The 27,183-nt window shown below is 36.2% G+C and overlaps 1 protein-coding gene and 1 long non-coding RNA gene across 2 annotated transcripts; both read left to right on the top strand.

Annotated features, from left to right (window-relative positions):
- The first annotated feature begins 760 nt into the window (after window positions 1-760).
- LOC132599643 (uncharacterized) lies at window positions 761-10,818 on the top strand. Its single transcript, XR_009566910.1, has 3 exons — window positions 761-1,071; window positions 1,577-1,641; window positions 10,516-10,818. It is a non-coding gene; the product is annotated as an uncharacterized LOC132599643 (long non-coding RNA).
- Window positions 10,819-21,658: 10,840 nt separating this feature from the next.
- Window positions 21,659-23,530, top strand: LOC132643937 (glucan endo-1,3-beta-glucosidase, acidic-like). Its single transcript, XM_060360471.1, has 2 exons — window positions 21,659-21,728; window positions 22,506-23,530. The coding sequence occupies exons 1-2, from the start codon at window positions 21,659-21,661 to the stop codon at window positions 23,456-23,458; spliced, it is 1,023 nt and encodes a 340-aa protein (XP_060216454.1). The 3' UTR covers window positions 23,459-23,530.
- The last annotated feature ends 3,653 nt before the right edge of the window (window positions 23,531-27,183 follow it).

Genomic DNA, 27,183 nt, shown 5'->3' with positions numbered 1-27,183 from the left:
TAACTTCACTTATTATTTATTTATGAATTTCTACCCTTTTTGATTTAGTGAAATTAAATTTCATTAATGTTAGGATAGATGACTCATTTTATGATGATCTTGAAATACATGCTAAGTTTAGGAATAACATATTTGATATGCTTATTATAAATTTGTTATTCCGCGCCAAAGAGAATTATCATGGCATAACTATGTGGCATAAAGATCATGTGAATTTTACTTTCAAGTTGTGGGATTGTTACACCCCGTACTTCTGGAAGAGCGTTCGTCAAATCTGGACACCAGTACGTTAAGTTGTGGTCAAGAAAGTCGACCTTTGAATTAAGGAATAAGACCTCTCTTAAGTATATTTAGTAGTTAAGACCATATGTGGGAAGTATCGGGAGGATTGGAGGTCAAACAGATGAAAATAATAATAATAATGAAATGACGTTACACCTTGGCAGAATTTCGGACGTCCAAATTGAGAAAGGTATATCTCCTAGCATATAAGGAGTTATAAAGTGAATAAACTATCCAAATTGAAGTTAATCGAGTCTAGTTTCCAAGAAAAACAAACCGTTCATCGATACAACATCGGAGTAGGGAGTTATGGGCATTTTAAGACAGACTACCAGAAGCCTGCGAATCTACGCGAATTTTCTAGAAACTCACTTAAGGCCCACTAATTCAGCCCAATGGAGCCCAACACGACTTGGACCACTATATATACCCCATCCAATCTTATTTTTGCTTCATTTTAACCACTACAAACCTTTGGAAGCTCCTAGATACACCACTCACTATCCAAATAATAGTTTAGCTTAATTTAGGAAGGTTCAACCTCGAGTTAGGCTCGCCACTCACTATCCAAATAATAGTTTATCTTAATTTAGGAAGGTTCAACCTCGAGTTAGGCTCGCCACTCACTATCCAAATAATAGTTTATCTTAATTTAGGAAGGTTCAACCTCGAGTTAGGCTCGAAAAGTATGCATAAGCTCGTAGATCGCAAATTCCGCCAACGAGTCATCCTGGGAAGAGTGGAATCGTCAAGCTCGGGTGGAATTTCGCGCATGCAAACTCGGTTAAGGTAACCCTTTTCCTATCTTTACATAGATCACACAAATCCGGAGTAAATATTGTTAAATTTAGCTACTATTATGTTAAATTGGCGGAACTACGTAATGAGTCTATGGTAGTTGTCATGGATGGATTAAAATGGACTTTTTGGACAAAATCAACATGAAAAACTGAGTTAGATTATGGCGGATGATGTTGGGTTGTTATTGATGTCGTTGTTGGCATTGGGTTTTGTTAATTCGAGGATAAATTCGAGAATTATGGCGTTTTGGAAAAATTAATGGAATTAATCCCGTGACGAAAATTATTGGTAAAATTTCATGGAAATCGATATGGGTTAATATGGGTATTGTTGTATTGTTGTTGTTGGTGCTATTTTCGACACTTGGGATGTCATAGAACTAGAGGACATGCTGCCCGATTTTCCGTAACTCCGAACTAGTTGGGATATAACACTTAAGATTTTTGCATGCAAGCAAAACAAGAGTTAACCCAGATCTTATATCTGTATTTAGGTGCGGGGAAAGGACCAGCATTGGAATAGGGAATTCCTCCAGATCACGTTTTTTGGAAGGCAAAGGTATGTAAGGTTTTTGTTGCCTTCATTTCTTTGGCACGAATCCGATAACCGTACTACAAATTGTCCTTTATAACACATGTTCCACTCCATAACTCCAAAATGAATAGAAATGTATCAACTCCTTCAGAACATAGTTGACTTTCTCTGGGATGCCATATTTACAAAAATAAGATGTTATGTTAAAATAGTCACTTTCATTGCTCTCTTGTATTGACACTATTATTGTTATCTTGAAAAGGCCCCCATATCATTCATTCCGTTGACCTCCATTCGTGCATTTATATATATATATATATATATATATATATATATATATATATATATATATATGTATTGCACTATTTTACTACACCGAGCCGCGCTATAGTCGGCCGGGTACGACACGTAGATGTGCAACCACTAATCAGTTGGATATTTCATACCGAGTCCCGTAAGGGCCGGGTACGTTATCATACTGAGTCCTGAAAGGCCCATGTACGTTTCACACCGAGTCTTGCAAAGGCCGGGTACGTTATGATGATATTATTATTTACATGTATACTGTGACGGTTCGCTTTGGGCTCAAAAAGGCTACTACGAACTCGTTGACGCTTTTTCAGACTTGTTTTGAAAAAGAGTCGCCACCTAATTTTTAAGAAATTAGGAAAGTCGGTTTCGAAGGGTTTATTAAAATGCAGTGCAAAAACCTTCGTAATCCAGAGTTCTAGGTAAGGGTTCTGATGATTCCCTGGGGAAGGTGTTAGGCACCCCAGTATTAAGGATCCGTACTATACGGTTGACCTTCGAATTCCAGTGTATGAGTATTTGCTTAAACTTCTTATCTCGTGTTTATTTTCCCTTAAAAAAGAACTGTCATGCATATCATGTATTTTGGAAGAACATATCCCCTTTATTTACAGAGGTATCATAATTTCAGATTTATATCATCCGAGTATAAATAGTTTCCTTTTATGTACAAGGAATAAGTGTAAGTCGTGAAGTAAACGTTGTTTATAAGTTATTTTATTTTATACTCATACACCGGGGTTTGGGTTGACTCGTATTGGTACGTTTCAGTCTTATCCGAAACTTTATATTACGCGTAGGTTCTTTTATCGTTTATAAAGGCATTTTATATTTGAACGAGTATATCTCGCCTGAAAATATGCATTAAGTTAGGCCCATTCTGAGCCAAAACAGCATCATAAGTAAAAATCCCTTCATTTGTTTTAAACTCTTTCAAAATAAATGTTGTAACTTGAAAAATCTATTTTTATCCAAATCTGTTTTGTGCTTATTTTGTAAAAAAAAGAGAACATTACCATTTTTTGTGTGAAAGGAAAGTTTGTAAAGATTAGGAGTCATTTTCCTGGGATGAGTCCATTTTATCTAATAATTTTGATTTGATTTGAAAAAAAAGAAAAGCCAGTTCGTATTTGACTAAGTTAGAAACTTGTTTCTTGAAATTCCCTTGTTTAAAAGCTGATATCCTTGTTTCAGGTTTAGAGAAAAACTTTATCCTTAATTTGTACTTAAAAACTAGTTTTGAGTTATCCCTTTTACATACTTAGTCATTATAAAATGTTATATTCAAGTCTGTGGTTTTTTGAAAATGCGTATGGGGACCTAAAGTCGACTAAACGGCATAAGAACTGTTGTCCTAAGACATCTAATTCCAATCATAAAGATTTTCCACTATAATATGAGTTTGAGTACACACATTTTTACAAGTACATCAAATTGGGAATAAGTCAAAAAAATATGAAGAGACTAAGTTAGACTAGGGGCGTACCAAGCCCCTAGTTGGCCATTTTCACCCATGACTGGGCCTTCTGCGCGCCTTGCTATCTTTTTTTTCTTCCCGGACTCTATTTTGAAATAGTATTCCCACTTGGGCTTAGGGCCCAAGGGGTGGTTTTATGCATTTGTGACCCGAGTGGCCGCATGGTAGGAGGAGGGGGAGGAGAGGAAAAGAAAAAAGAAACCGGTTAGTTTATAATCGCTGAACTTATCACTAAGGTAAAAAACTAAAGTTATAAACACACACATACGTATAAGATAAAGTATACACACATATACATATATATATAAGGCAACCTACACTTGTTCCATACTTACCCCTTTTTGCCTACTCCAATAAAACTCAAATTATCCTAAGACTTAGGCATGGCATGGGGACTAGGTCTGGATCCCGTATTTTCGATGTCTCACAAGTTCCAGGGAGTTTCAAGGAACCCCAGGCATGGCTAACATCGGGAGATTAAGACAATCCCGAATTACCACACTTGGCCTTAGATTTATTTGGGCTTTATTGAGAGAGGACAGAGAGAACACAGAACCCAATGTGTTATGGTCATACAAGTAATCATACTAGAAGTTAGTACAATTTCCATGAGCAGCCATAGAACAATATACAAATGTGTACACTGAAACAAATATTATAGAGAAACTTGATGTCACAAAATGGCACTTGTCCAATCAAATATAATTTTTTTTTGAAGGGACAAAGACAAGCAGCACCAGCAGTTTGCAAACAAAGGCAAAAGGGAAGGAAATAAGTAGTTGCCAAGGGCAAATACAACAAACCAAAACTTGTATAGGCTCAAACAATCCAGCCAGATGACAGCCAACCTCAAAAATACTTGTACAAGCATCTCATGTCCAGCAGGTGACAACTAACCTCAATCAATTAAAACTTAACATGACTAGACTTAGGCTGGCATATCCAATATACATACTAAAGTGGAGAGAGGTGTACATGATCAAATGCAAGCAACAATGATTAAGCAGAATGAAATGCCTTGGAGGTTATGTGATCACACACAAGAAAACATACAAGGTGTTTCAACCAAAGGGAGGAGCAAGAAAGGAGAGAAACACATAAGAAAAAGAAACAAACAAATCAAGGGGATAGGAGTGTCCTGCAAAACCATAAGGAAAACAGTAACACAGAGTGGTATGGGTAGGAAACTCTTGACACTAGAGGTGAAAGGGGACAGAGGCAAGGCTACAAGGGAAGCTAACATGAAGAAAAATAGATGTAGGTCCTGGAGGAGGGGTCTGGGGCCATGAATCATACATACAGATGCAGCAGCCAAGACAAGGTCAAAGCATGATTGTAAAGAAAGGTTTCACTCCACAGATGTAAAAATAGGAAAGTGTTTATAGCAATGTCACATAGGTATAGGGTAAGTAAGGCACAAAGCTGGGGACTTCAAATGACTCACAACAGTTTGGCTCTAACTCTATGTCATGAGAGGGGTTAAGACAAAATATCAACAAAGAAGCAACATACACAGTCATGGACAAGTGGGGACTCAAACAATATTTCAAACCAATTTCAAACAAAACAAGGCTCAGGAACCTACAGACCCTTCAGACCAAAGGACTTTAAGACAAAAAAGAGCAAAGTAAGGATCACATTGCACTCAGACTGGGCAGACATTTGCAGTAGTTGATTTGGTTCTAGGTACATCTTTCCTTCCCTTTTAGACATGATTAGACCATTCTCCCCTACCTGAAGCCTTTGTGAGTCCCGGGATCATGGGAAGGTCCAAGAAAATGGAAGCAAGATTTTCAGACCCCTGAAAGGGAAACAGGATGGGGGTGGAGTCTTCACCGCCCCATCTCTTTTTCCGGAGTCTCCTTTCAGCAAAAAGGGATCCTGGGCCCCACTGGTCATTACCTCCAGTTCATGCCCAGGCTCACCTTTTCCTCTCCTAAAACCCTTTCTCCCCATCCTAATGTCCCACCCTAATCATCCAGTAACAACACCAGAGGCCTTAGGCAGACTTACAAACATTCAGGCAGATTTACAAACATTCAATCCTGTCATAACTTCCTACTAGCAGACTCAGTGGTCCAGGTCTAAAGGCTCCTGGTGGTCAAAGTTAGTTGTAAATGCTGGGAACAAGCCTCTCATAAATACACCTCGCGCAGTGGCAAACTAACTAATTCATGAGGACTAGGTTTAAGTTTCAGGGACCTTTTACATCAAATCCAAATGCAAATATTGGGAACCCCCCCCCCCCCCCCCCCCCCCCACACACACACACACACACACTTTTGTAACATGAAGCACACAATAACAAGATGGTTAAATCCTAAGACTATGTCTAAGTTGTATGAATAAGCCTTGGTTATCAAGTTAGGATATGGTGCACTGGGAACAAGCGTTTCATAGGCACACAATAGGTGGGAATAAACTAATCTTCCCTGACATCTTTAAACTGAAACAAAACCATGGGAGAGATTCTTGTTTTTGATCACATCATAATTCAAAAGAAAGAGCACACCTTTTGTTTATCAGAGTCAAACCACACAAGGAAGACAATCAACAGGTTTTCACACTACCAGTTTAGCCTTATTACCACTTTCCTCAAAAGAAACTCACCTCTCAATGTCAAGGAAAACACCACAGTGTCCAGGAGCAGATCTCCCAAGGCCAAGCTAGGGAAACATTTGCAAAATACCAGGGATCTTGTCATCCTTCTTTCTTTTATCTTTTGTCTTACCTATCTCTGTAACTAGGTGGCAAATTTTTTTCAAAGAAGAAGTTTTCCTACACCTAGACCTAACCCATGGACCACACACACAGTCAAATTCTTATTTTAGAATTTTAAAATCAACATTTTTTAGCTGGTATAGTATAGGGAAAAAAAACCAGACAAGTGAATGTAATACAGGCAGGTAAAATTCAATCATGACTAGTTTGTAATGCATGTGCCTTTAGAAAGGGATATGCAGAGGTCCTCTGTCACAGATGTGGCCTAGAGGTGAGGCCAAAGGTATGCCAGGTGAAAAGGATGAGTAATGACCCAAATAAGTTTTTAGCACACCTTCAAGAAAGAGAACAAACAGGTCTTGGGATTTTTAATCCTAGACAGTCTAGTTTCTATGTTTTGAAAAAAGAAAGAAAAGCATATAGATTGCAACACCAAGTGAACATGGAGGCCACAAGACAGTTTGAAAAGGATTTTTGAAGACAAAATGAGTCAAGCAAAAAAGAAATTTCCCAGTTTAAAAGGTAAATCCATATAACACAAGAGAAGTTTCATAATGAAAACAAGCAAGGTAGGAGAAGGTACTGGTCAAAGCACATAGTTGTATTCCTAAGAAATGTAAGGACTAATGCTCCATTTTCTGAGGCCAAATGGCTTCAAATTCTAAAACGCACACACAAACACATCTATGGGACTTCATCAAATTCTAAGCAAGATAAATCAACAAGAGACCTCAACTTAATTGGCTAGTTGTTCACAACAGTAAAGTCAAACAAGTATAAAAAAAGAACACTAGACTTCCATGACACAAAACCAACTTGAACCAAATCACAAGCTGCAGGACTTGCAGGTTTTTAGAGAAAGGGAAAAATCAATGGTCTATGTTAAGTCTAGGACACTGAAGACTAATTTTTTTTTTATTAAAATTTTACAGGAAGGGAGGGTTTGAAGAAAAACAGTTTTTATAACTTAAGATCAATCCACATGTAGGTTCAATGAACACAGACATCACAAGAGGGTCTGTAAACCAAACATAAGTTTAAAGAAACAAATTCTTTTGGAAATTCAGTAGCAAAGCAAGTATCTAGGACCAGTTATTGTAATTTTTCAAACCTGATCAAAACTTTTGACTCAAAATATGATCATGTTATAAGTACAGACTAAAATGGGAGGACACAAAGGAGAGGACAAGAATAGACAGTGAAACAGTCATGACACAAAAGCAATTCTCTTAATTCCTAGTATTTCATTAGCTAGATGATCACAACAAAAGAAAACCAGGGAAAGTGAAATAGGACCTCACTTAATTCTAAGTTACTTACATATTTTCAATATACTAAGTGGCTGTACCAAATGAGAGACTTTATCAAATTTAGACAAACGGGGGGGGGGGGGGGGGGGGGGGGGGGATATAAGAAAGACAACATTAAAGCAGTAGCCCAGACCACACACATAACTTGATTCTTTTAAGAAAAAAAAAATACCTGCCTTAAGTGATCATAACACATATGAGCAAAGATCTTCCTCTTTTAAAGTCAACTACCACATTACGCTACTGGTCTGGACAAATGAAAAGACTAAGTACCAACTTATACTAACTTTGCAAGAACTCCTCAATACTTGGTAAAAAAAAATGATTCAAAAAACAGTAAATGATTCAAAAAACAGTTTTGACACTTCACCCTTTGGCCAAAAGGAGTAGTTCAATCAAATAAGTAAAAACAGATACCAAATAAAGTTCAGTCTACATTTTCAAACCCTTCTCATCAGTTTTATCTTACCCTATATCTAGGTGGAGTAAATTTATATGGAAACCTGTCTTCTCTTATAAACAAACATTCCAGGCCACTTAGAAGAACCAAAACAAGTCGGGAATGAATCATATACATTTAAGTGAGCTCTAAGTAAGTTATTTTGGGAAATAGTAGTTATCAGACAACAAAGAAAACAAGGAAGTATTTGTTATTTAGAAGTACACCTAGCCAGTTCAAATTACAGGCCTACATTAAGTAAATTCCCAAAGTACACTTAATATGAACAAACAGGTTCAAGAGGGAGGGACCAAAACCTCATCATGAACAAACAAACTCAAAGGAAAAGGAAACAAATAAGTGTTAAATACAGTTTGAAGGAAAGAAAAGGGACAACCCCTGTATCAGATAAAGAACCAATCTCAACTAGCTAAAATCAACCTCACATAGATCAAAGTTATACCAAACTGAATAAGAAACTTAGTATCATCATAGGTGACTAATCAAGTCGACTAAGCTTGAAACACATGAATTCAGACCAGGATAATCAACAAAGAATCAGTTCCCAGGGATTAATCACTAGCCAAAATAGACTGTAACAACAACTACTCCAGCCATTGACCATTAAGTTTAAAGACAAAAAGTAAAAACTTAGTGGATATCTCAAGTTAAAACAAGAACCTATCTCATATCTAAACCCAGTCAAGTAAGAACAAACAAGACCAAACAAATATCAGTAAGAGAACTCTATTAAGCTACTGTCTTGACTAAACTTAACACAAGTCCTATGTGAACTAATTCAAAAAAGGGAAATGTACTTAAACTGGTTCATTTCTTCATCAAAATCCATTTATCTATAAAGGAAAATAAGAACAAATCCAGGGAGCATAATAACCTAGACTTAACAAGTTCTACTGATGCCTATGTCAAACTAGACTAAACTGCAAGAACACAAAATAGAAATCAATTAACAATATTAACAAATAATTAAACACTAACCTCTAAACATAAATAACCTCCATATAATCACAGTTAACTAGCAAAAACCACAAAAAACTCTGGGACATGAGTAAAGCAAGTATTAAAAGACTGAAATTAAAACAAAGGAACGACAAGAATGAGTATTACCTTTTGTTGGCACGGCCTAGACCAAAATCGAACCTGGATGTTACCTTCTCCAAACTCAAGCCCAGAAATGCCAAAAAAAAAAAAAAACAAAGAACAACAAATTTTAGAAACTAAGTTTTCGAGCAAATCGAAGAAACGTTAAATTTTTTGAGTAAAATCTAACTTTTAAGGACTAATATCTCAAATCCCTAATATTTTCTTAATAATCCGACCTCTTTCTTTCATGAATAGGGGTTTCTATTTATTAAAAATGCTCTGAAACTACAACCAATCGATGTGGGACTTGCAAGTTTTGTGCAAGTCTCACTCACAAACTTAAATTAACGGCTCAGATTTGAAGCAAAAATGAAATCAAAGGTCCAAAACACTTCGATCCTAACAAATACATACAACATGGGGGGTGGGTATACCTTTAAGGTTTGTTTGGCTGTCTCTTGGTGAGAGAAGGATGAAGCTTTTAATGCTTTGTCCTCTCCTACGCTTTACACCCTTCCAAATCGATGGGACGTGACCGAGAACAGTGGTAGGTAGGTGCTGGCGTACAGGGGGCGGTGCTAGGGTTACCCCTAGCTGACTCCCTCTCCTCTTTTTGTAAACAGGCCCCTAGGCCAAGTGAAAATAACGAGGAGGAGTATAAGACAACCCCCCCCCCCCCCCTTTTAGCTGCTTAATGGATCAGATTCGGTCCTGGTCCCTTGTCCGTTTTTTAAAAAGGGCTTGGTTAGTGTATATGCACCATGTATATTGATAGGTAGATGGTGTATATACATACATATATATAGAGGGTCGGGGAAAAATAGACTAATACATAAATAAATAATGAAAAACAAATTATTAGTCCATTAGGACTTAAATAATTTAAGAATACATCCCCCTAAATAAAAGTAAAAATCATTTTGCAGATACGGGTTTTTTTGAGTTAATTAACCAGATAAAAGAAAAATAATCGATTACGTAAACGCACAGAGTCAGTATTTAAAGGGTAAAATGGTCATTTCTTTTAATTACTCAAAGTGCCTTGGATAATAAAACTGGAATAAAACTACTCATTAATCTAGTTTAGTTTGATTTAATTAACTAAACAAATAATTATCCAAAAAGGGTTTTCTTGCCTCTTTGATTAATTACAAATAAAATATTCTTCAAAAAATCAATTTCCACAAAATTTGAAATACCTCAGATGTTTCTTTATCAACTCAAAAGGGTGAAATATTATCCCAAATAATTTCATAAAAATGGCCTAGACCTTTTTGGGGTGCATAACTGATTTTATTTATTGCCCAAGGACTCCAAGCACTTAAATAGATTTCGGGAGGTCAAAAATTAGGTGTCAACATATACTGCATATGATTTTCAAAACTCATGCATTGCACATTGTATGTTTCCCGTTGATTCATGTTAGCATTACTTCTTCTCTTATATCATGTTTATACTGTTATTTCCTGCCTTACATACTCATTATTCTCTTTCGTACTGACGTCCCATCCTACGGGACACTGCATTTCATGTTGCAGGTCCTGACAGAGTTACAGGAGGACCACCACAGTAGGGCTACAGCTTCAGCAAGGGTCAACAAGCATCACTACTCCGGGCTTGCTATATTTTGATATATCTATGCTACCATGATACTTGTCCTCATGTTATGGGTATGTCGGGGCCCTGTCCCGACGCTTATATTTTGTACGTATACTCCTAGAGGCTTATAGACATTGTAGCATGTGTATGTGTTGTCTGTTGATCTGGTCAGTCTTGGATAGTCGAAGTATGCTTTTGGACAACTTTGTTGGCCCTATGACTTGCTGATGTGATTATGTATAGCGGCCTCGTCGGCACACCTATATATATATATATATATATATATATATATATATATATATATATATATATATATATATATTATGTGTGTCTATGTTGTGTTCTGTGCATGGTATCCAAGTTGGGTCTTTTCTGTGTGCAGGTGTTTTCTTTAGCCCATGTAAACCTTATCATGCCAAGTGGCATCCGAACTAGAGGTCGGCCTTATGCCCTTGGTCGGGGTGTGACAAAAGTAGTATCAAAGCAGGTCAGTCCTAGGGATGTCTATGAGCCGTGTCTATTAGAGTCTTGTTTACGGGTATGAAGTGTGCCATACTTATAAACAAGAAGCTACAGGACATTTAGGAATGTATCCTTTCTTCATGATCTAGATCGTGTGATAGAGCCAAAAATGTAGGAAAGTTCATTCTTGATTCCATTGTTCCGTTTTGCAGTATTGCTGATGAAGAGAAAAGCTTCAGTTAGTAAGAGTGTGGGGAAGGCCCCAAGGGTTGATACTGGACCAGCACTACCCACCGATACAGGTCCGAGGATAGTGGAAGAAAGAAGAAGTATAAGTTACACGATCGAGTCAGACCTCTCAGAAAGTCAGACCTCTCAGAAAAGATCATTGAGACGGACCCTTCAGAGATTAGTATTGAATCGGATCCTTCAGAGCATATGACTTCTATTGAGGAAAATCCGTCTGAGGGCTCCTATGAGACGCCTGACCGAGCGCTACGCCCCCACCACAGGTTTTAGTCTCACCTTCAGGTCCTGTTGAGCAGGGTGAGAGAGGGATTGTACAGGAGTTAGCATTTCTAGTTTCTCCTATGGTCCAGCACTACGTTAGGTCCACTACGAACGTCAGCATTATAAAGGTACCGGATAGTCCTCAGTCGTGGGCATCTGTTATTCAGGGTCGCCAGTGTACGTTATGAGGTATGTGCAGGCTAAAGAGGATAGTCAGGCTGAGAGTAGAAGGGTAGCTGAGGAAGATAGGAGGGTGCCACTTTGTAGTGCATCCGATCGAAGCTCTAGCATACAGGACTAGGGCAGGCTGCTTACAGGTTACACTAAATTACTCTTTATTGAAATTATTTATATTATATGCATGTATGTATATTGGGACCTAGAATGACAATGTTATTTGTTAGAAGAAAGGTCTGGGACCTTAAAGCTGAAAGGAGGGCCGAGGCAATAATAGCGAAGTTTCGATACCGTTAACCAACAACTAAAATACAGAATGCTGCTAAAGGGGCAACATGATGTGCTATTTTAACCTTTCCCCTAGTTTGATGATGCCGGGCTTAGGGACTTGGATTTATGTTATGCCAAACTACCCGCTCAAAAGAAATTCGGAAGTAATGCCAAGTTGCTTGTGGTAAGATACTCGTTGTACGTAAGTGAGTAATAACTCATCGAGAGTAAGTAAAATAAAGGAGAAAGGTAGCATAACATCCCAAGTATGTAATGGGAATTTCGATACAAGTCAGTTATGGAATTAGTACTACTAGACAAGTAGAGGTGAATCGGAAGGAGAAATGTTTTCACTAAGAATATCTTGGGAAAGTCTCATGAACGATGATGTGATAGGATGTATAACATATAAAGCAAATAAGTATGAAGGAACGCTGAAGGAGAAACGGGAGTGCAACAACGACAAAGAAGTCTGGGCAAAAATGAGCTAACAAATGAATTATACAAACATAGGAATCCTATGGATATTATGTGAAGATAAAGATGTGAACAGAACCTTGACTTAAAACGAGCTACGTGATACACATCAAGGCGAACCATTAAATGTTATAAGCATCGCAATGAAATGACCACCTCCGAAGGTAAGAACAAGGAATGTTAGTTCTAGTCGGTAAAATGTTAAGTTAGCAATGACATCAAAATGCTACTACCAAAGATTCTTCATAAGGAGATGAGCATCTAAGGACAAAAGAGATAACGATGAGACAGAAGGGAGCATATTGATAGTTAATGAAGAAAGGACTTATATACACCGTTTGCAATAGTCAAAAGTACGAGCACGCCATATCATGTAGGCAATATGAGTACGGTGAAAAGGAACAAGTAACCGCGCATGTGTCTCACTAAATACTTGAGAGGTGTAGGAACTCCATAATGAACGGTAGGTGGTATATTAATAATTGAATTTTCACCCGGTAGGCCACAAGCAGGATAGGACTACAGGAAAGGGGTTGGAAACAGGGCAGGATAGGACTATAGGAAAGAGGTTGGAAAGGAGAAGATACGAAGACTCACGACAAAACTATAATAAAGGAAGGTTGGAAAGGGAACAACAGTTAACAGCTAGGTACCGGGCGACCAGAGGTCATAAAAGCAAGGATAGCTAGAAAGGTGTAAGAATGTGGGAGGAAGGCACAACGGAAACTACAAGTATAGATGATGTGAAACAATTAATGGATCAAGTGACGTGTGGGAGAAAACAACCAGTTCGTAGGGCAAAAGAAACAGTTCGGGCAACCAAGGAGGCTAGTAACGACTTGAATGGTAATTACATATACATAGATAACTACACCCCAATATCTAAAGTAGCCATTACAAGGAAAAAGGTAAACCCATAATGAAGGATCTCAGGACTGCTAATACAAGAGAGGCAACGCGGCAAAGTCTCGACAAGAGAAAACTAAGTAAGCCTTTGTGGAAGCGGTGGATGAAGACGGAACCTTAACATTATCCTTGGAAGGTATATGAACCGATATAAAAGATACCGGAACAGGGAAGTCCATCCACTCAGTGGAATAGGGAAACTGCTAGCAAACAGAACGACCGCAGTAAGGAATTAAAAAAAAAAGAGTTTTCAGGCGGTCGTATCCCTATAAGGGGGGAAAGTGATGAAGAAATTAGAAGAAGAAGGAGGAGTAGAGCTACATGAGGGTTAAAGCGTTGAGTAAAATTAAAAAGGGTGCGTCAATGAGGGTAATAAGCAGTTAACAAGAATAGCTTTAGACCTGGAACACAACTAGTTAAGTGGGCGATGAGGAGCATCTGTCTAAATGGCACAGAGATATACGCAAACTAAAAGTTCAATAATGACAGCAAGACAACACATGTAGCCACCCAAATGACGCAAATTGCAAGTATCAACCTATTTGAATTCTTGCAAAATAAGATCGATGAGACCGTGGGACAAAGGTAGCCATTTATGTTGTGTTCTGTGCATGGTAGCCAAGTTGGGTCTTTTATGTGTGCCGGTGTTTTCTTTAGCCCATGTAAACCATATCACGAGGGACAAAGGTATAATTGTCAGGATTAAGGTCATGCCAGGTGGCATCCGACCTAGAGGTCGGTTGCCCTCATTCCCCTGGTCGGGGTGTGACAGGGATGATATATGTAGGAATTAGGGGTGGGCATAAACACCGAAAACCGAAAAATCGGACCGAACCGAATTAGTCCGGTTTTTCGGTTTTGGTTTTTTCAGTTTTTCGGTTCGGTTTTGGTTTTTTTAAATAAAAACGGTTCGGTATTCGGTTCCGGTTCTTCGGTAATCGGTTAAACCGAAAATTTAATAAATAATTTTTACTCCCCTCACCTTCAGATCACTTAGCTGGTTAGCCCACTCCACTTTGTGTCTTTCTTAGGCCCACTTTGTGAACTATCCAAGCCCATCCTACCTGACCTAAATTAGTATTACCAGGCTACCAAGTCCAACTCGTCTCCAAGACTTCAACAATCAACAGATCAACCATTCAACCCTAACACCTCCTTCTCTCATCTCCTCTCCTCCTCACGCCTAACCTAACAGTCCGACTCATCACTCCTCATTCCTCACACGATCCACACTGCTCTGTCCAACGGCGGAGGGAGTTCTCAGGCACCTCACACCAAGGTAATTTCATTTTATCCTTATAATTTCTTTGTTTGATTGTTCTTTCCTTTTCATAAGTTTGAACCTTAATTTCTTTTTTCACCGAACCCTAGCTAGTTTTGGATAAAGAATCACTGAATTTGTAAGTATTGGGTTAGATTTGTTTTAAATTCTTTTCCTTTTCAGTAAAGTTTAAATCTTTATTATGGGTGTTAAATTTTCTTAAATTATCAGTGGGTATCTTTAGAATTGTAACGAAAAGAAGAAGATAACATCTGTTCTTGTAGTTTTGGAGAAATCTGGGAAAGAATTATTTATACTATAATTGCTAGTTTTTCTTTAGGTGCATAACTGCATATTTGCTGCTTCTTGTTTGGTTTTGTTGAGTGTTTGTTGAACTGCTCTACTGCTATAGAGCTCTATTTTTTTTTCTTCGAAACTAGCAATTGTTGCTATTGAGCTTCTATCTTATAGTTTCTCTTTTTAATTTTTCATAGATGGCGGATGAAACTAGACTAAGTGCGGCTGGTTCAACTGATAGCGTACCTAATACAGATGATAGCAATGACATTGACAAGTCACTTGACACCCAGACCCAGGTAACAAAGAAAAGAAAAGAAATAAGTTCTAGGTCAGCGGTTTGGGATCATTTTGATAAGGTCGTTGTGAATGGTATTGGTAAAGCGAGGTGTAGACATTGTAAAAATCTTTATGCCGCTAATACAACTATAAATGGGACAACGGGATTGAGACAACATATAAATTTGAGGTGCCCACTATATAAAGCCAAGATTGAAACTTGCACTCAGAAAAAGATAAATTTTGCATCTAAGGGTGAGCCGCTTTGGGAATTTGATCAACAATTAATTAGGAGGGCTTTAGTTGAGATGATAATTACGGATGAACTACCATTTAGCTTTGTAGAAAAGGAAGGCTTCAAGAAGTTTATGAATGTAGCCCAACCTTTATTTCAAGTTCCTTCCCGTAGAACAATAACAAGAGATTGTTATGAACTTTATGGCGAGTTGAGACTAGATTTGAGGAAGAATTTTAGAGAAGCAAAATAAAAAATCTGCCTTACTACTGACACATGGACATCATTGCAAATAATTAATTATATGTGTTTGACTGCTCATTATATTGATAAAGATTAGATGTTGCATAAAAAAATACTGAATTTTTGCCCTATCACTAGTCATAAGGGTGAGCATATGGCAGAGGTTATTAGTAATTGTTTGCTTTATTGGAACTTGGATAAGGTTTTTTCTGTTACTTTTGATAATGCTTCTTCCAACGATGTTATAGTTAGAGAATTGTCTAAACAGTTAAATATGTGGGGAACTAATATAATGGACGGTAAGCATCTTCACGTGAGATGTATGGCACACATACTTAATCTAGTTGTGCATGAAGGTTTGAAGGAAATTGATGCTTCTGTCAAACGTGTTAGGCAAATGGTGAGGTATGTTAGATCATCTTCAGCAAGAGGAAGTCACTTTAAGAAATGTTGTGAAGTTCAAAGGGTGGATTGTTCTAAAACATTAGAGCTAGATATGCCTACTAGGTGGAATTCCACCTACTTGATGTTGGATACGGCACAAAACTTTGAGAAGGCCTTTGATAGGTTTGATCTTTTTTATGAGAATTTTAATAATTATCTTTCTACTCATGTTCTTGAAGATGGAAGTATTGCAGGTCCTCTTCAATCTGATGATTGGGTGAATGTAAGGAATGTGATAAAGTTTCTTGAAAGATTTCACGAGCTCACCGTAAAGGTTTCGGGTTCACATTATGTTACTTCTAATGTTCATTTTGAGGATATATGTGAGCTTGATGTATATTTGAAAGTGTGTTTAGCAAGTGAAGATCTTAATTTGAGTAAAATGGCTGAGCGGATGAGAGAAAAGTTTAAAAAGTATTGGGGTGATCCTGAAAAGATGAACAAAATGATTTTTTATTGCTTTCGTGTTGGATCCTCATAATAAGTTTGTGTATGTTAGCTTTGGGTTTGAAGAGCTAATTGGGGAGGAAGTAGGAAAGAAAGTAAGCGAAGGAGTGTATGATTATATGAAATATTTGTTTGTAGAGTATCTCAAAAATTGTTCAAGAGAATTTCATCATAAATCATCTCCATCTGCATCTTCTTCATCTCAATGCTCATCTAATGTTTCTTCTAGTTCTGACACCTCTTTGAGAGCAAAAGCTTTGAGAACTAAGCTTCAGTTGAAGAAACAAAAGGAAGATTCTGGATGTGGGGGTGCTAAATCGGAGTTGGATAAATACATTAGTGAAGAACAAGAGCCTGAAGATGAATGTGTTGAGTTTAAGGTCTTAGATTGGTGGAAAATAAATGCTCCTAGATTTCCCGTGCTTTCGGAGTTGGCTCGTGATGTGTTGGCTATTCCGGTTTCTAGTGTGGCATCGAAATGTGCATTTAGTACCGGTGGACGTATTCTTGATCCATTTAGAAGTTCATTGACTCCTAAATGTGTGCAATCTCTTATTTGTGCCCAAGATTGGCTTAGAGAAGAGACTAAACCCGTTAGTGTGGAAGACAGTTTGGAGTATCTTGAGCAACTTGAACTTGGTAAGGTTTTATATTTTTTTGTGTTTTTTAGTGCAAAAATCATATACTTATTTATGTTGTATGACATATTTGATTAAATTTCCTTTAGAGATAGCAAATAGTAGAAGAGATCCTTGCATTGTTGATGTTTGATTTAGGGAGTTTGATTGCAATTTGCTACTAGTGGTAAGTTTAATATTTTATTTTGTATTTCTATTCTTTTATCTTGAAAGTTATATTCTAACTTTTGGTTTTGTCTTATTTTTTATTATGTTCAAGTTCAACAATGCCTCCTAATGCTCGCTCACATGTTTGGGAATATTTTGCGGTAGTTCAAGACAATGAAGAAAGGCGTAAATTAAGGTGCTTGACATGTGGTATGATACTTAAATATAATTCAAGAGTGAATGGCACAGGTTCCTTGATGAAACATATTGGGAAATGTCTTGAGCGTCAACAAGAGAGGCAAATTCGCCTTCAAATTTGAGCTTGTGTTTTGAATTTGGTGAATTTCGGACCGAATTGTGATTGCTAGTGTTGTGTTAAGACAATGGATTTAAGACTTAGTTTGTGACAGCTAATTTTTTGTATTTGGAGCTAAATTTTAAGACATTTGTGTTGTTTATTTATGTTGTTTGGCAGTTTGGCTGCTGCTCGTTTTAAGCTTATGTTATATTGTTATTTGTGTTGCTTGTTTTTGCCTTGTGCGTTGTTTTGCTGATGCTGGCTGGCTATTGTTATTGTTTTAAGTTGAAGGCTTTAATCCTAGTGGTTTAGTTTTGCTACTGCTGGCTGCTGCTACTGATTTTTGTGCCAATTTGGCTGCTGCTACTGATTTTCGGGTGGGTTGCTGCTACTGTTTTTTGTATTAGTGATGTGCTGCTTATCACTGTGGGCTGCTGCTACTGATTTTTGTATCTGCTATTGATTTTTGTGCCAACTTGGCTGTTGCTACTGATTTTCGGGTGGGCTGTGTCTTACTTGGCTGCTGCTAGCCTGCTACTGATTTTTGTGCCAATTGATAAAAGAGTTTGCTATGTGTCTTACTTTTGTATTTGGGGCGGTGATAGCATGTTTTTGTGGTTAGTAGTACATTACAAGCTTTATCAGGCAGGTAGTATTTGGCTCTGCTTCAAGCAATTGACATAAGCAGCAAAGTTTTACACGGTTATGCTAAATGGGTTCTTCTGAAGAGCGTTATAGGAGTAACTACAAACTAATATTACCTCTGAATATACTATTTTTCCTGTTTCGTGACATCTCAAAACATGAAACAATTGTATATAGTATTGTCTGCTACGACCAATCAATCAAGTATCCCAGTCTCCAACAAGTAGAAAACCGAATTAGAAAAACCGAAACCGAACCGAACCGAACTTCAAAAAACCGAACCGAACCGAATTAATTCGGTGCGGTGTTCGGTGTCCACTTTCAAAAAACCGAAACCTAAAAAACTGAACCGAAGTTTGAAAAACCGAACCGAAGAACCGAACGCCCACCCCTAGTAGGAATTCCTTTATTTTGATGGATAATATTTATACTTAAAAGTTGTTAGAATAATTTAAATTTCAAAGAAATGATAATTTATTACTAGATCATTTTGCATTCATTAAAAATTGAAGACTTTGTCTTCTTATTAAATGCTAATTATATGTTATAGTATTCGAACGTTATAAACTTGGTAACTAAATGATTTATTGGATTTAGTTTAATTGTTCCATATAAGTTATGGAAAGACTCCGAAGGATTAGTTGGAAATCCATTGAGAAAATTTTAGTCTTTTATTAAAATAAATGTGTTATATCATGAATGTGATGATCTATTGAAGTTAATTAGATGTCCACGTGAGTTACGAAAAGGACACTTGAAGATTTCAAAGTGTGGGGGTTTAGACTTATGACTAAACACCAAAACTGGAATTATTTCTAATAACTCGAGATTTTGTTAAACTCCCACAGAAATCATTAATTGGTTAATGAATATATTCTTAATTGGTTCGGTTTTAGTCTAGTTAATTGAATTACTAACCTGATGGTTGGTCATGTGTCGTTTCAGAAATATAGTGTTCATTTGTGAAAAAGATGTCACTTAGGTTATGTTCTCTCGTGTAAAGATGTCACTTGAGAGGTTTTGACTTTCATAATAAGATTTCAAGTATTTAGTCTTATTTGGAAAGGACACTTAAAATGTTTAAAGTGTGGGGGGTGCTTGGCTTATGATTGATAGCCAGTAACATTTGAAGAAGTTTAAGATATAAAATTATTTCTTCAACTCCCAAAAAATATATCCGTGATGTGGTAGTGAATTTACAACTTGGCAATTTTGGGGATGATTAGTTGACGAAACTACCAATTTGATGGTTAGGATATGAGCCTTTCTATAAATATTGTGTTCTTTCATAAAAATTGTGACTTTTTATGAAATGATGTATCTGTTGAAAGATAACTTTTTGTATAGACATGACCATTCATAAGCCGGTGTATTAATACATTAGTCTATAAGTAGTACTGAACTAACATATGATAATGACAAAATTCATTTAAGTTGGATTAGTAATATGAACGAAGGTGCTATAATTTGGGCATCAAAATAAATTTGTATTTCCATAATGGAATAAGAATATTTAGCGTGAAGATGCTTGAAAAGAAGGAGAATGGTTGAGAAATATGATATTAAAATATTGTGGCCACAACTGATGCAACCATTCTAAGCTATTTATGTAATGAAACTACATTAAGAGTAGCCAATAATCAGAATATACAATGAAAAGTTTAGGCAAAGTGTCTATGACATGCCTATGTAAAATTTTTGTTTTCAATTTGTCTTGACAATGATATATGTTGACCTTGCAAGATTTATTTAGAAGAAACGCAGTACAAATAAATTGAGGGAATAAGGCTAAAACCCTTAAACTAAACACAAGTGATGGGAACCCAACTTTGAGTTATTATACACTCTAACAACACAAGTTCAACGGGTAATAACAAGTTACTTTGTGTTGCGAAAGCACGAGTCTTCTTATTCCAATATATTGCATACTGTTATGTAAGCAGTTAAGGAGTTGTTATTTTCCTGAAATTATAGAGGCACAGTGACAAACTCCGTAGTGCAAACTGTTACCGGAAGGATGATTAATTCTTCATGAAATTAGTAATATGTAGTAACAGGGACGTAGTAACTAATTTCACCTATATGAATATTGACGTGGTGCCGCTTCAAGCAAGACTTAAAAGGGTCGGTCTTGTAAGTATTCAAAAAGTCAGGATGAGCACATGACCATAAACATGCTAAAGCAAATATTGAGTTTTCTAAGCTACTAAATAATATTATGTGTGTGATATTTTCGGTTTTGACACATGGAGTTGTGGTTCAAATCTATAAAGATATCAATAACTTCGTCAGAACATTAAAGTATTTATACTAATGGAAAATTCAAATCTATTACTCCCTCCGGATAAAAAAACAAAAGAGTCCACTTAGCCTTTTTTTCTTGGATAAAAAAAGAGTCCACTTAGCAAATCAAGAAAGAATTAACCTTGTTTTTCCATATTTGCCGCTATTAAGTGTTATATGATCAAATCCCAATGCTTATTCAATTAGTGGTAGTTTAGTCAAATTACCTATTTTTGTCTAGGAGTTAGTATTTTCTTAAGGGGTGTGCAAATGGCTAAGTGGACTCTTTGTTTTTTATCCGGAGGGAGTATAAGATACTCTCGGATATGCATGATATTATAAGAAATAGTACAAACTAGTGGGGATTGTTAGGTAGTTTGTAAGATAAGATGTCTTAAATAGCATCTGTTCGTGAATGGGAATGACTATTCTAAAAAGTCAACTCTCATATTCTATAAATATAAGGACACTCTTGAAGTAGCATATAGAAAAATCTGCATGTATAAATATGAGTTTTGTTGTATCCTGAAGGGAATTGCTTGTATTTTTCCAATTTATATACGAGCAATATCTTTTTAAGAAAAGTCGATTTATCCACGTTTCAAAGCCATTTCTTCCTCAATTATGTTTACCTATTTTTTCTAACATTCGTAACGAACAATTATTTCTTGAACTCATTAAACTCATGAAAAGCATATGCCAAAATGAGTTTCAAGATCAGTAGTTCATTTTAATTGTTAATGTTTACGTTTAATTGGTTAATTTATTTGTCCAAATAACTTTACGTAGTCAATTAATATAATAGAAATCATTTTTGAATTGCCACAATCTAACACATTGTAGTGAAAAAACATATAGAAAGTAATTGAGTCAACTCTTGTCATATTCCAAAATGCTTAAGGTCTACTCATAAAACAATTTCCTAGTAAATCTAAATTCAAAATACAATTAATCCATCAATTAGTTCAATATTACACTCTAGTAATTTTTTCTCCTATATAAGAAGCCATCATCTGGTCATTTTCCTACAGTGTAAATTTCATTTGTTTCTTATTGCTTCATCATGGCTAATTTGTCTGTGTTTGTATTTGTATTTGTTGGTGTGTTAATATTGACATGCCTTCAAATAATAGGTATTTGCTCATTATCTCATTAGCATGTTTTTTCTTAAGTAGTTTTTAAAATGATTATTTTAATAAGTTTTTTTTAAAATGTTTTAAAATGAGTGTTGTTGATGTTGTTGTTGTTATTATTATTATTTGTTATTGTTGTTGTTGTTGGTATATTCGCAACCACTGATCCCTTTTGAGTTATTTTTAATTCTTGTATCTTATGTATTTCCAATGGCCATATGATCTTATTTTCTCTTCTTAATGCCATCAATTGGGAAATACAGGGACCATTTATTTTCATTCTTGTCCCACAAATCTTTTATTTAAAGGTATAATACATACATTAAAGAATGCCCTTTTATCCCTATGGTTCATGAATGATTCAATCAGATTTGGGAACATTTTCCTCAAAAAGAAAAAAAAAGAAATTAAATTACAAAAGAAAGAGAGAAAAAGAAATATGTCATGAAAGGTGAAGAAATAGAAACTTACCAAATATCTTATTTTGTCATGTTATGTTACTGTGTATGAAGATGAGTTTATTTACACATTATAGATGCAGAAAATATAATTAGATTATTTAGAATGTAACTCTAGGTAATCTTCTTTATTTAATATTCATCGATAACTCGGACAAAATGGTTATTACTGATATAATAGGTTAATTTTTGTTGTTAATATAAAAAAAATATTTTTTTGACTATCATTTTATATAATAGGCAAACTATATTATAGAAATATTTCTTTCAAAGGGTTTTAATATTGGTACTTATGGTATGTGATGCTCCAACAATGCAGAGGCACAACTTATTGGAGTATGTTATGGGATAAATGGCAACAACTTACCATTACCTATAGATGTTGTAGATCTTTATAAAGCTAATGGCATAACAAAGATGAGACCCTATGATCCAATTCCTGAAATGCTCATTGCTCTCAAGGGAAGTAACATTGAAATCGTTCTTGATATTCCCAATGACAAACTTCAAGCCTTAAATGATCCTAAAGAAGCTACAAATTGGGTCATTGTCAATGTTATGAATTATTTTTCACAAGTCAAATTCAAATATATAAATGTTGGAAATGAAGTATCTCCTATTAATGTTGCAACATCTCAATTTGCTCCCTTCCTTCTCTCCGCCATGACAAACGTGCAACAAGCTATAACCAAATTCAAACTACAGAATCAAGTGAAGGTCACAACAGCTATAGAGACCGGGCTTTTGGCGAATACATATCCACCATCTCAGTCAGTATTTCGCGATGATGTGAGCAGTTTCATCAACTCGATCATCGCATTCTTGAAACAGAATAACTCACCTTTGCTAGCAAATATTTATCCGTATTTTGCTTATATTGGCGACCCTGATCATGTTGCACTCCCTTATGCACTATTTACACAACAAGAACCCGACCCATCGGGTTATTATAATCTTTTTGATGCTATGTTGGATTCAATTTATTATGCAACTGAGAAAGCTGGTGGAGATAACGTGGAAATTGTTGTTTCTGAAAGTGGATGGCCGTCTGATGGTGGTGTTGGAGCAAGTATAGATAATGCCGCGACTTATTATAGGAATTTGATTAGACATGTGAAGTCAGGAGCAAAAACTATACACAAGCCTGGAAATGCTATAAACGCTTATTTATTTGCTATGTTTGATGAAAATGAGAAGCCAGGGGCTGAGACGGAGAAGCATTTTGGAGTGTTCCATCCTGATAAAACTCAGAAGTATAATCTTACCTTCTAGTTCTACTATGTATCAATAAAAAATTTACGATTCTTCAAGGATTTGTAGGTTAAAATTATTGTCTCAATTAGAATCGAGACTTAATCTTTCCAAGATACAAAAATATAGTAATAAATAAAGTTGTGTTTGCAACTTGTATGGAATTACTTCAACTCTCTCTACTTCATTTTATATAGCATTATTATTGTTTGGAGGGTCAAAGAGGTTTTTCTCTGAGTTCAAGTCGAGCTTGAGCAAAGTATGAGCTAGCTTTTCTATTTTTTCATTTGTTGGTGTCTTAAAACAAATTTCCGGATCAAAATAAAATTAAATTGAGAGCTCAAATTTGGATAATCTAAACATTTTTTTAGAATAAATGAGGGTTCTAACGTGATATTTTACTAATAAAATACTGAAACTTATTGAGAAGTGTGGAGAAAAGAAATCAGACACAAATTCAGATTGAACAATAAATAGGATACATAATTTTCATTTTGTTCTTTTACAAGATTTATGTTGATTTTCAATTTTTAGGAAGAGATTAATAGATTAATGGATTGGTATTAGGAGACACTATATTTTGTAAGTACTTTAAGTAGGCGTTTGGCCATATGATTTGGGACTCAAATCTAAAGTTTTAATTTGAAATCAGTGTTTGTTCATATAATGTGAACAAAGCTTCAACTTCAATTTCAAATATTATAGTGAAGCTAAGGTTGGATTAGTATAGATGAACATGAAGTTCAATTATTGGTACTGCGCAATTGTAATTTTTAGGTATAATCATTTGGTATTCAGTATCCACTAGTTCAACTAATTCAAATTCGTTCCACATATGGCCCATTAAACTGGAAATTGTTCCATATAGGTGTAACGACCCGTTAGGTTATTTTGAACTTTTGACTCTTTTTCTAAAACGACCCTCCCTGTAGCTTTAGTTTGGTGTTTTTGAGTTGCGGGGATGGGTGGCACGGTTCTCAAGTCAATCGAAAGAGTATCGGAAAGGAATTTCCAAATTGAAAGTTCTTAAGTTAAGAAAATGAAAAGGTTTGACCAAAGTCAACGTCGGAGGTTAATGAAGTCGAATAGGAGTTTTGTTGATTTCAAGAGGTCCAAAATGCGATTTATGACTTAGTCAAGTGGTTGAGACGGATTCCAAGGGGCTCGGGAGTGATTTAGACCTTTGATTGAAAACTAGTTAAGTTAATGAATTATAGTTGACCACGGTCAACATCGAGTCAAGAAGACCTTGTTTCAACCTTTCGAGCGCCCGCACAGGTTCGTAGCTTGTTTATGATTGAAATGCATATTTAGATTATATCTGCGGGATCCTGGGTGAGTTTTGGTCTGAAATGCATATTTAGATTATGAGCTCGTTTGGATTAGCTTATAAGTTGCTTATAAGTCGTTTTCAGCTTTTTTGAGTGTTTGGTTGGTCAGCTTAAAGTTATTTTGTGCTTAAAATAAGCTCAAAAAAATAATTGAGCCTATTTGACTTTAACTTATCTAAAGCAGCTTATAAGCTGAAAACAACTTATAAGTCAAAAAAAATAAGTTAGACTATCCAACTTATTTTTTTTAGCTTATAAGTTGTTTGCAGCTTATAGGCATAAGCCCTTTCAAATAGGCTCTATATCCGTGGGATCCTGGGTGAGTTGTCAAGTTGAAGCTTTGAGTTTAGCTGAGTTGCTGGTTTTTCTTGTGCTAGGCACCCTTTTTTGCGATCTTGGGAGGCTTATGCGATCATGAAGAGTACTTCACGGTCGGGCCGAGTAGTGCATTGCGATGGCTGGATGGGCGCAATATGAAGGGACTGTGGTGAATTGTGATATTTCCCTACTTTGAACTTCAATTTCCATTTTCGTATTTTGAATTCTAAAAGTCGGTTTAACGTGATTTCAAAGGCTAAGATCACGATTTGATTCAGGGGTAAGTTTCTAGTCACTATTTTATCGATTCCTATTAAATTCTTATATTAAGTTAGTGTCGATTCCTATTAAATTCTTATATTAAGTTAGTGTTTAATTCATGATTTGAGTTGGTAGAAATGAGAATTTTATCCCTAAAGTTAAGATCATGCAATTTCTTAATTTGGGATCCAATTAGTGGATGGATTTAGATAAAAACAAAAATTGGATTTATACTAATAAAGTTATGGATTTTCAGTTTTGCCCTTGGGGGTTTAGGTTTGACTTTTGGGATTGGGTTATAAGTATAAAAATATGGGTGTTTACGAATTTATTTATGTATGACGCATATTTAATAGATTGGGAGTGTTCCGAGGCACTTCGGAAGGGAAATACACTTTTGTGATTTCATTGCTCGGCCTTGAGGTATGTTAAGACTCTTTGCTTCGCTTGAGAGATGTTTTTTGATAAATATAATAAAGCAAGCTTAATAATAAAGGGTAATGGAGAAATAGGGGGTCTCATACTCGTGATGTGACAAGCATTGGTACAAGTGTCGGTGTCATGTTATGGGTAATATTATAATTGTATAGTTATGAGCCATGACACAAGAAGGCCAAAGCATGTGGGCATTAACTGTTATGTGCTACTTTCTTAACTTGAGTGTTTATTAGTATTCATCACTCTATGGAATCTCGCACACTTGTGATAATCAAGTTGTTGAACTTATTTGAAGAAGTTGATTGTTATGTCCGAATTACTGAGATATACTTTCTCTTATGTGATTCATCATGCACACACATTTGATGTGGCTCAATATGATACCGCAGATCATAATTTCGAGGGAAGTGATGGTTACTTGGTTTGAATGGCCAGTTGATGGATATTTTGACCTCATAAGGTAGGTTGCATAATATTTGAGCCAAAAAGGTTGGGTGTCCGATGTAATCTAGGAGATCTGGTATTCCAACCGGTATATGGACTTAGAGGTCCCCCATGTATCACATTTTCCGTATAGTCCCGTGGAGCTCTATATGTATACTGAGATAATTTTGTATCACATCACATCGCATATTTCATTCCTTAATTGAATATTTGATTAGTCGTCTCTCTGATTATCTGATTACCTGAGTATTTTGGCTTTACTTGGTATTTGTTTGTCCTTTATATTGTTGATGGTTCGATTTTGGTAAAGTAAACTAGTAAGAGTAAAAGAGACTTTTCCTAGTACTTCGTCGCTATCTCTTTCGTTATCGGTCTATGAGATATAATAAGTACACGTGCTTCCCGTACTCATACTACACTTGTTGCACTCTTTGTGGTGTAGATTTGGTTCTGAGTACAAGTGAGACTCGCAGAGCTGTTTGAGTCCGAGGATGTGATTTCAGGAGATTGTGGTTGTCACGCCCCGAACCATGGCCTGGGCGTAACACGACACTCGGTGCTTGACTGCATGTGACCGAGCGAACCACATGGCTTGCTGAATCATCATGAGGCATACATGAGTGGAAATATAACATGAAACATGATGGGCTTGAAGAAAATACATGAAGTCATAATAATCTGTAAAATACTAGTTTAGAACATAAACGCGGATAATATCATAACTGAGTTAAAATGGCTAACCGACTCTGAAAGTCTGACATGACATACTGGCTTGTCTAGTCTATGAAACCTCTAACACGAGTCTGAACATGAAAACATACTTGCTGGGACAAGCCCCCCTAGCATACCTTTAGATGCAAAATCAAATAAAAAAGGACAATATCTAAACCCCGGATAAGATGGGGCTCACCAATAAGCTGGTACGTGTAGATCCTAATTAGCAGAGGCTTCGTC

Source organism: Lycium barbarum, chromosome 6 (genome assembly GCF_019175385.1).
Source record: "Lycium barbarum isolate Lr01 chromosome 6, ASM1917538v2, whole genome shotgun sequence".
NCBI lineage: Eukaryota > Viridiplantae > Streptophyta > Magnoliopsida > Solanales > Solanaceae > Lycium > Lycium barbarum.
Note: the sequence above shows the minus strand (reverse complement) of the source record. Positions and strands in the feature narration are given on the sequence as shown.

Coding starts and splice junctions, on each gene's coding strand:
- LOC132643937 (XM_060360471.1), top strand. CDS start 21,659: ATGGCTAATTTGTCTGTGTTTGTATTTGTATTTGTTGGTGTGTTAATA. Junction 21,729..22,505: donor GACATGCCTTCAAATAATAG/GTATTTGCTCAT, acceptor CCAACAATGCAG/AGGCACAACTTATTGGAGTA.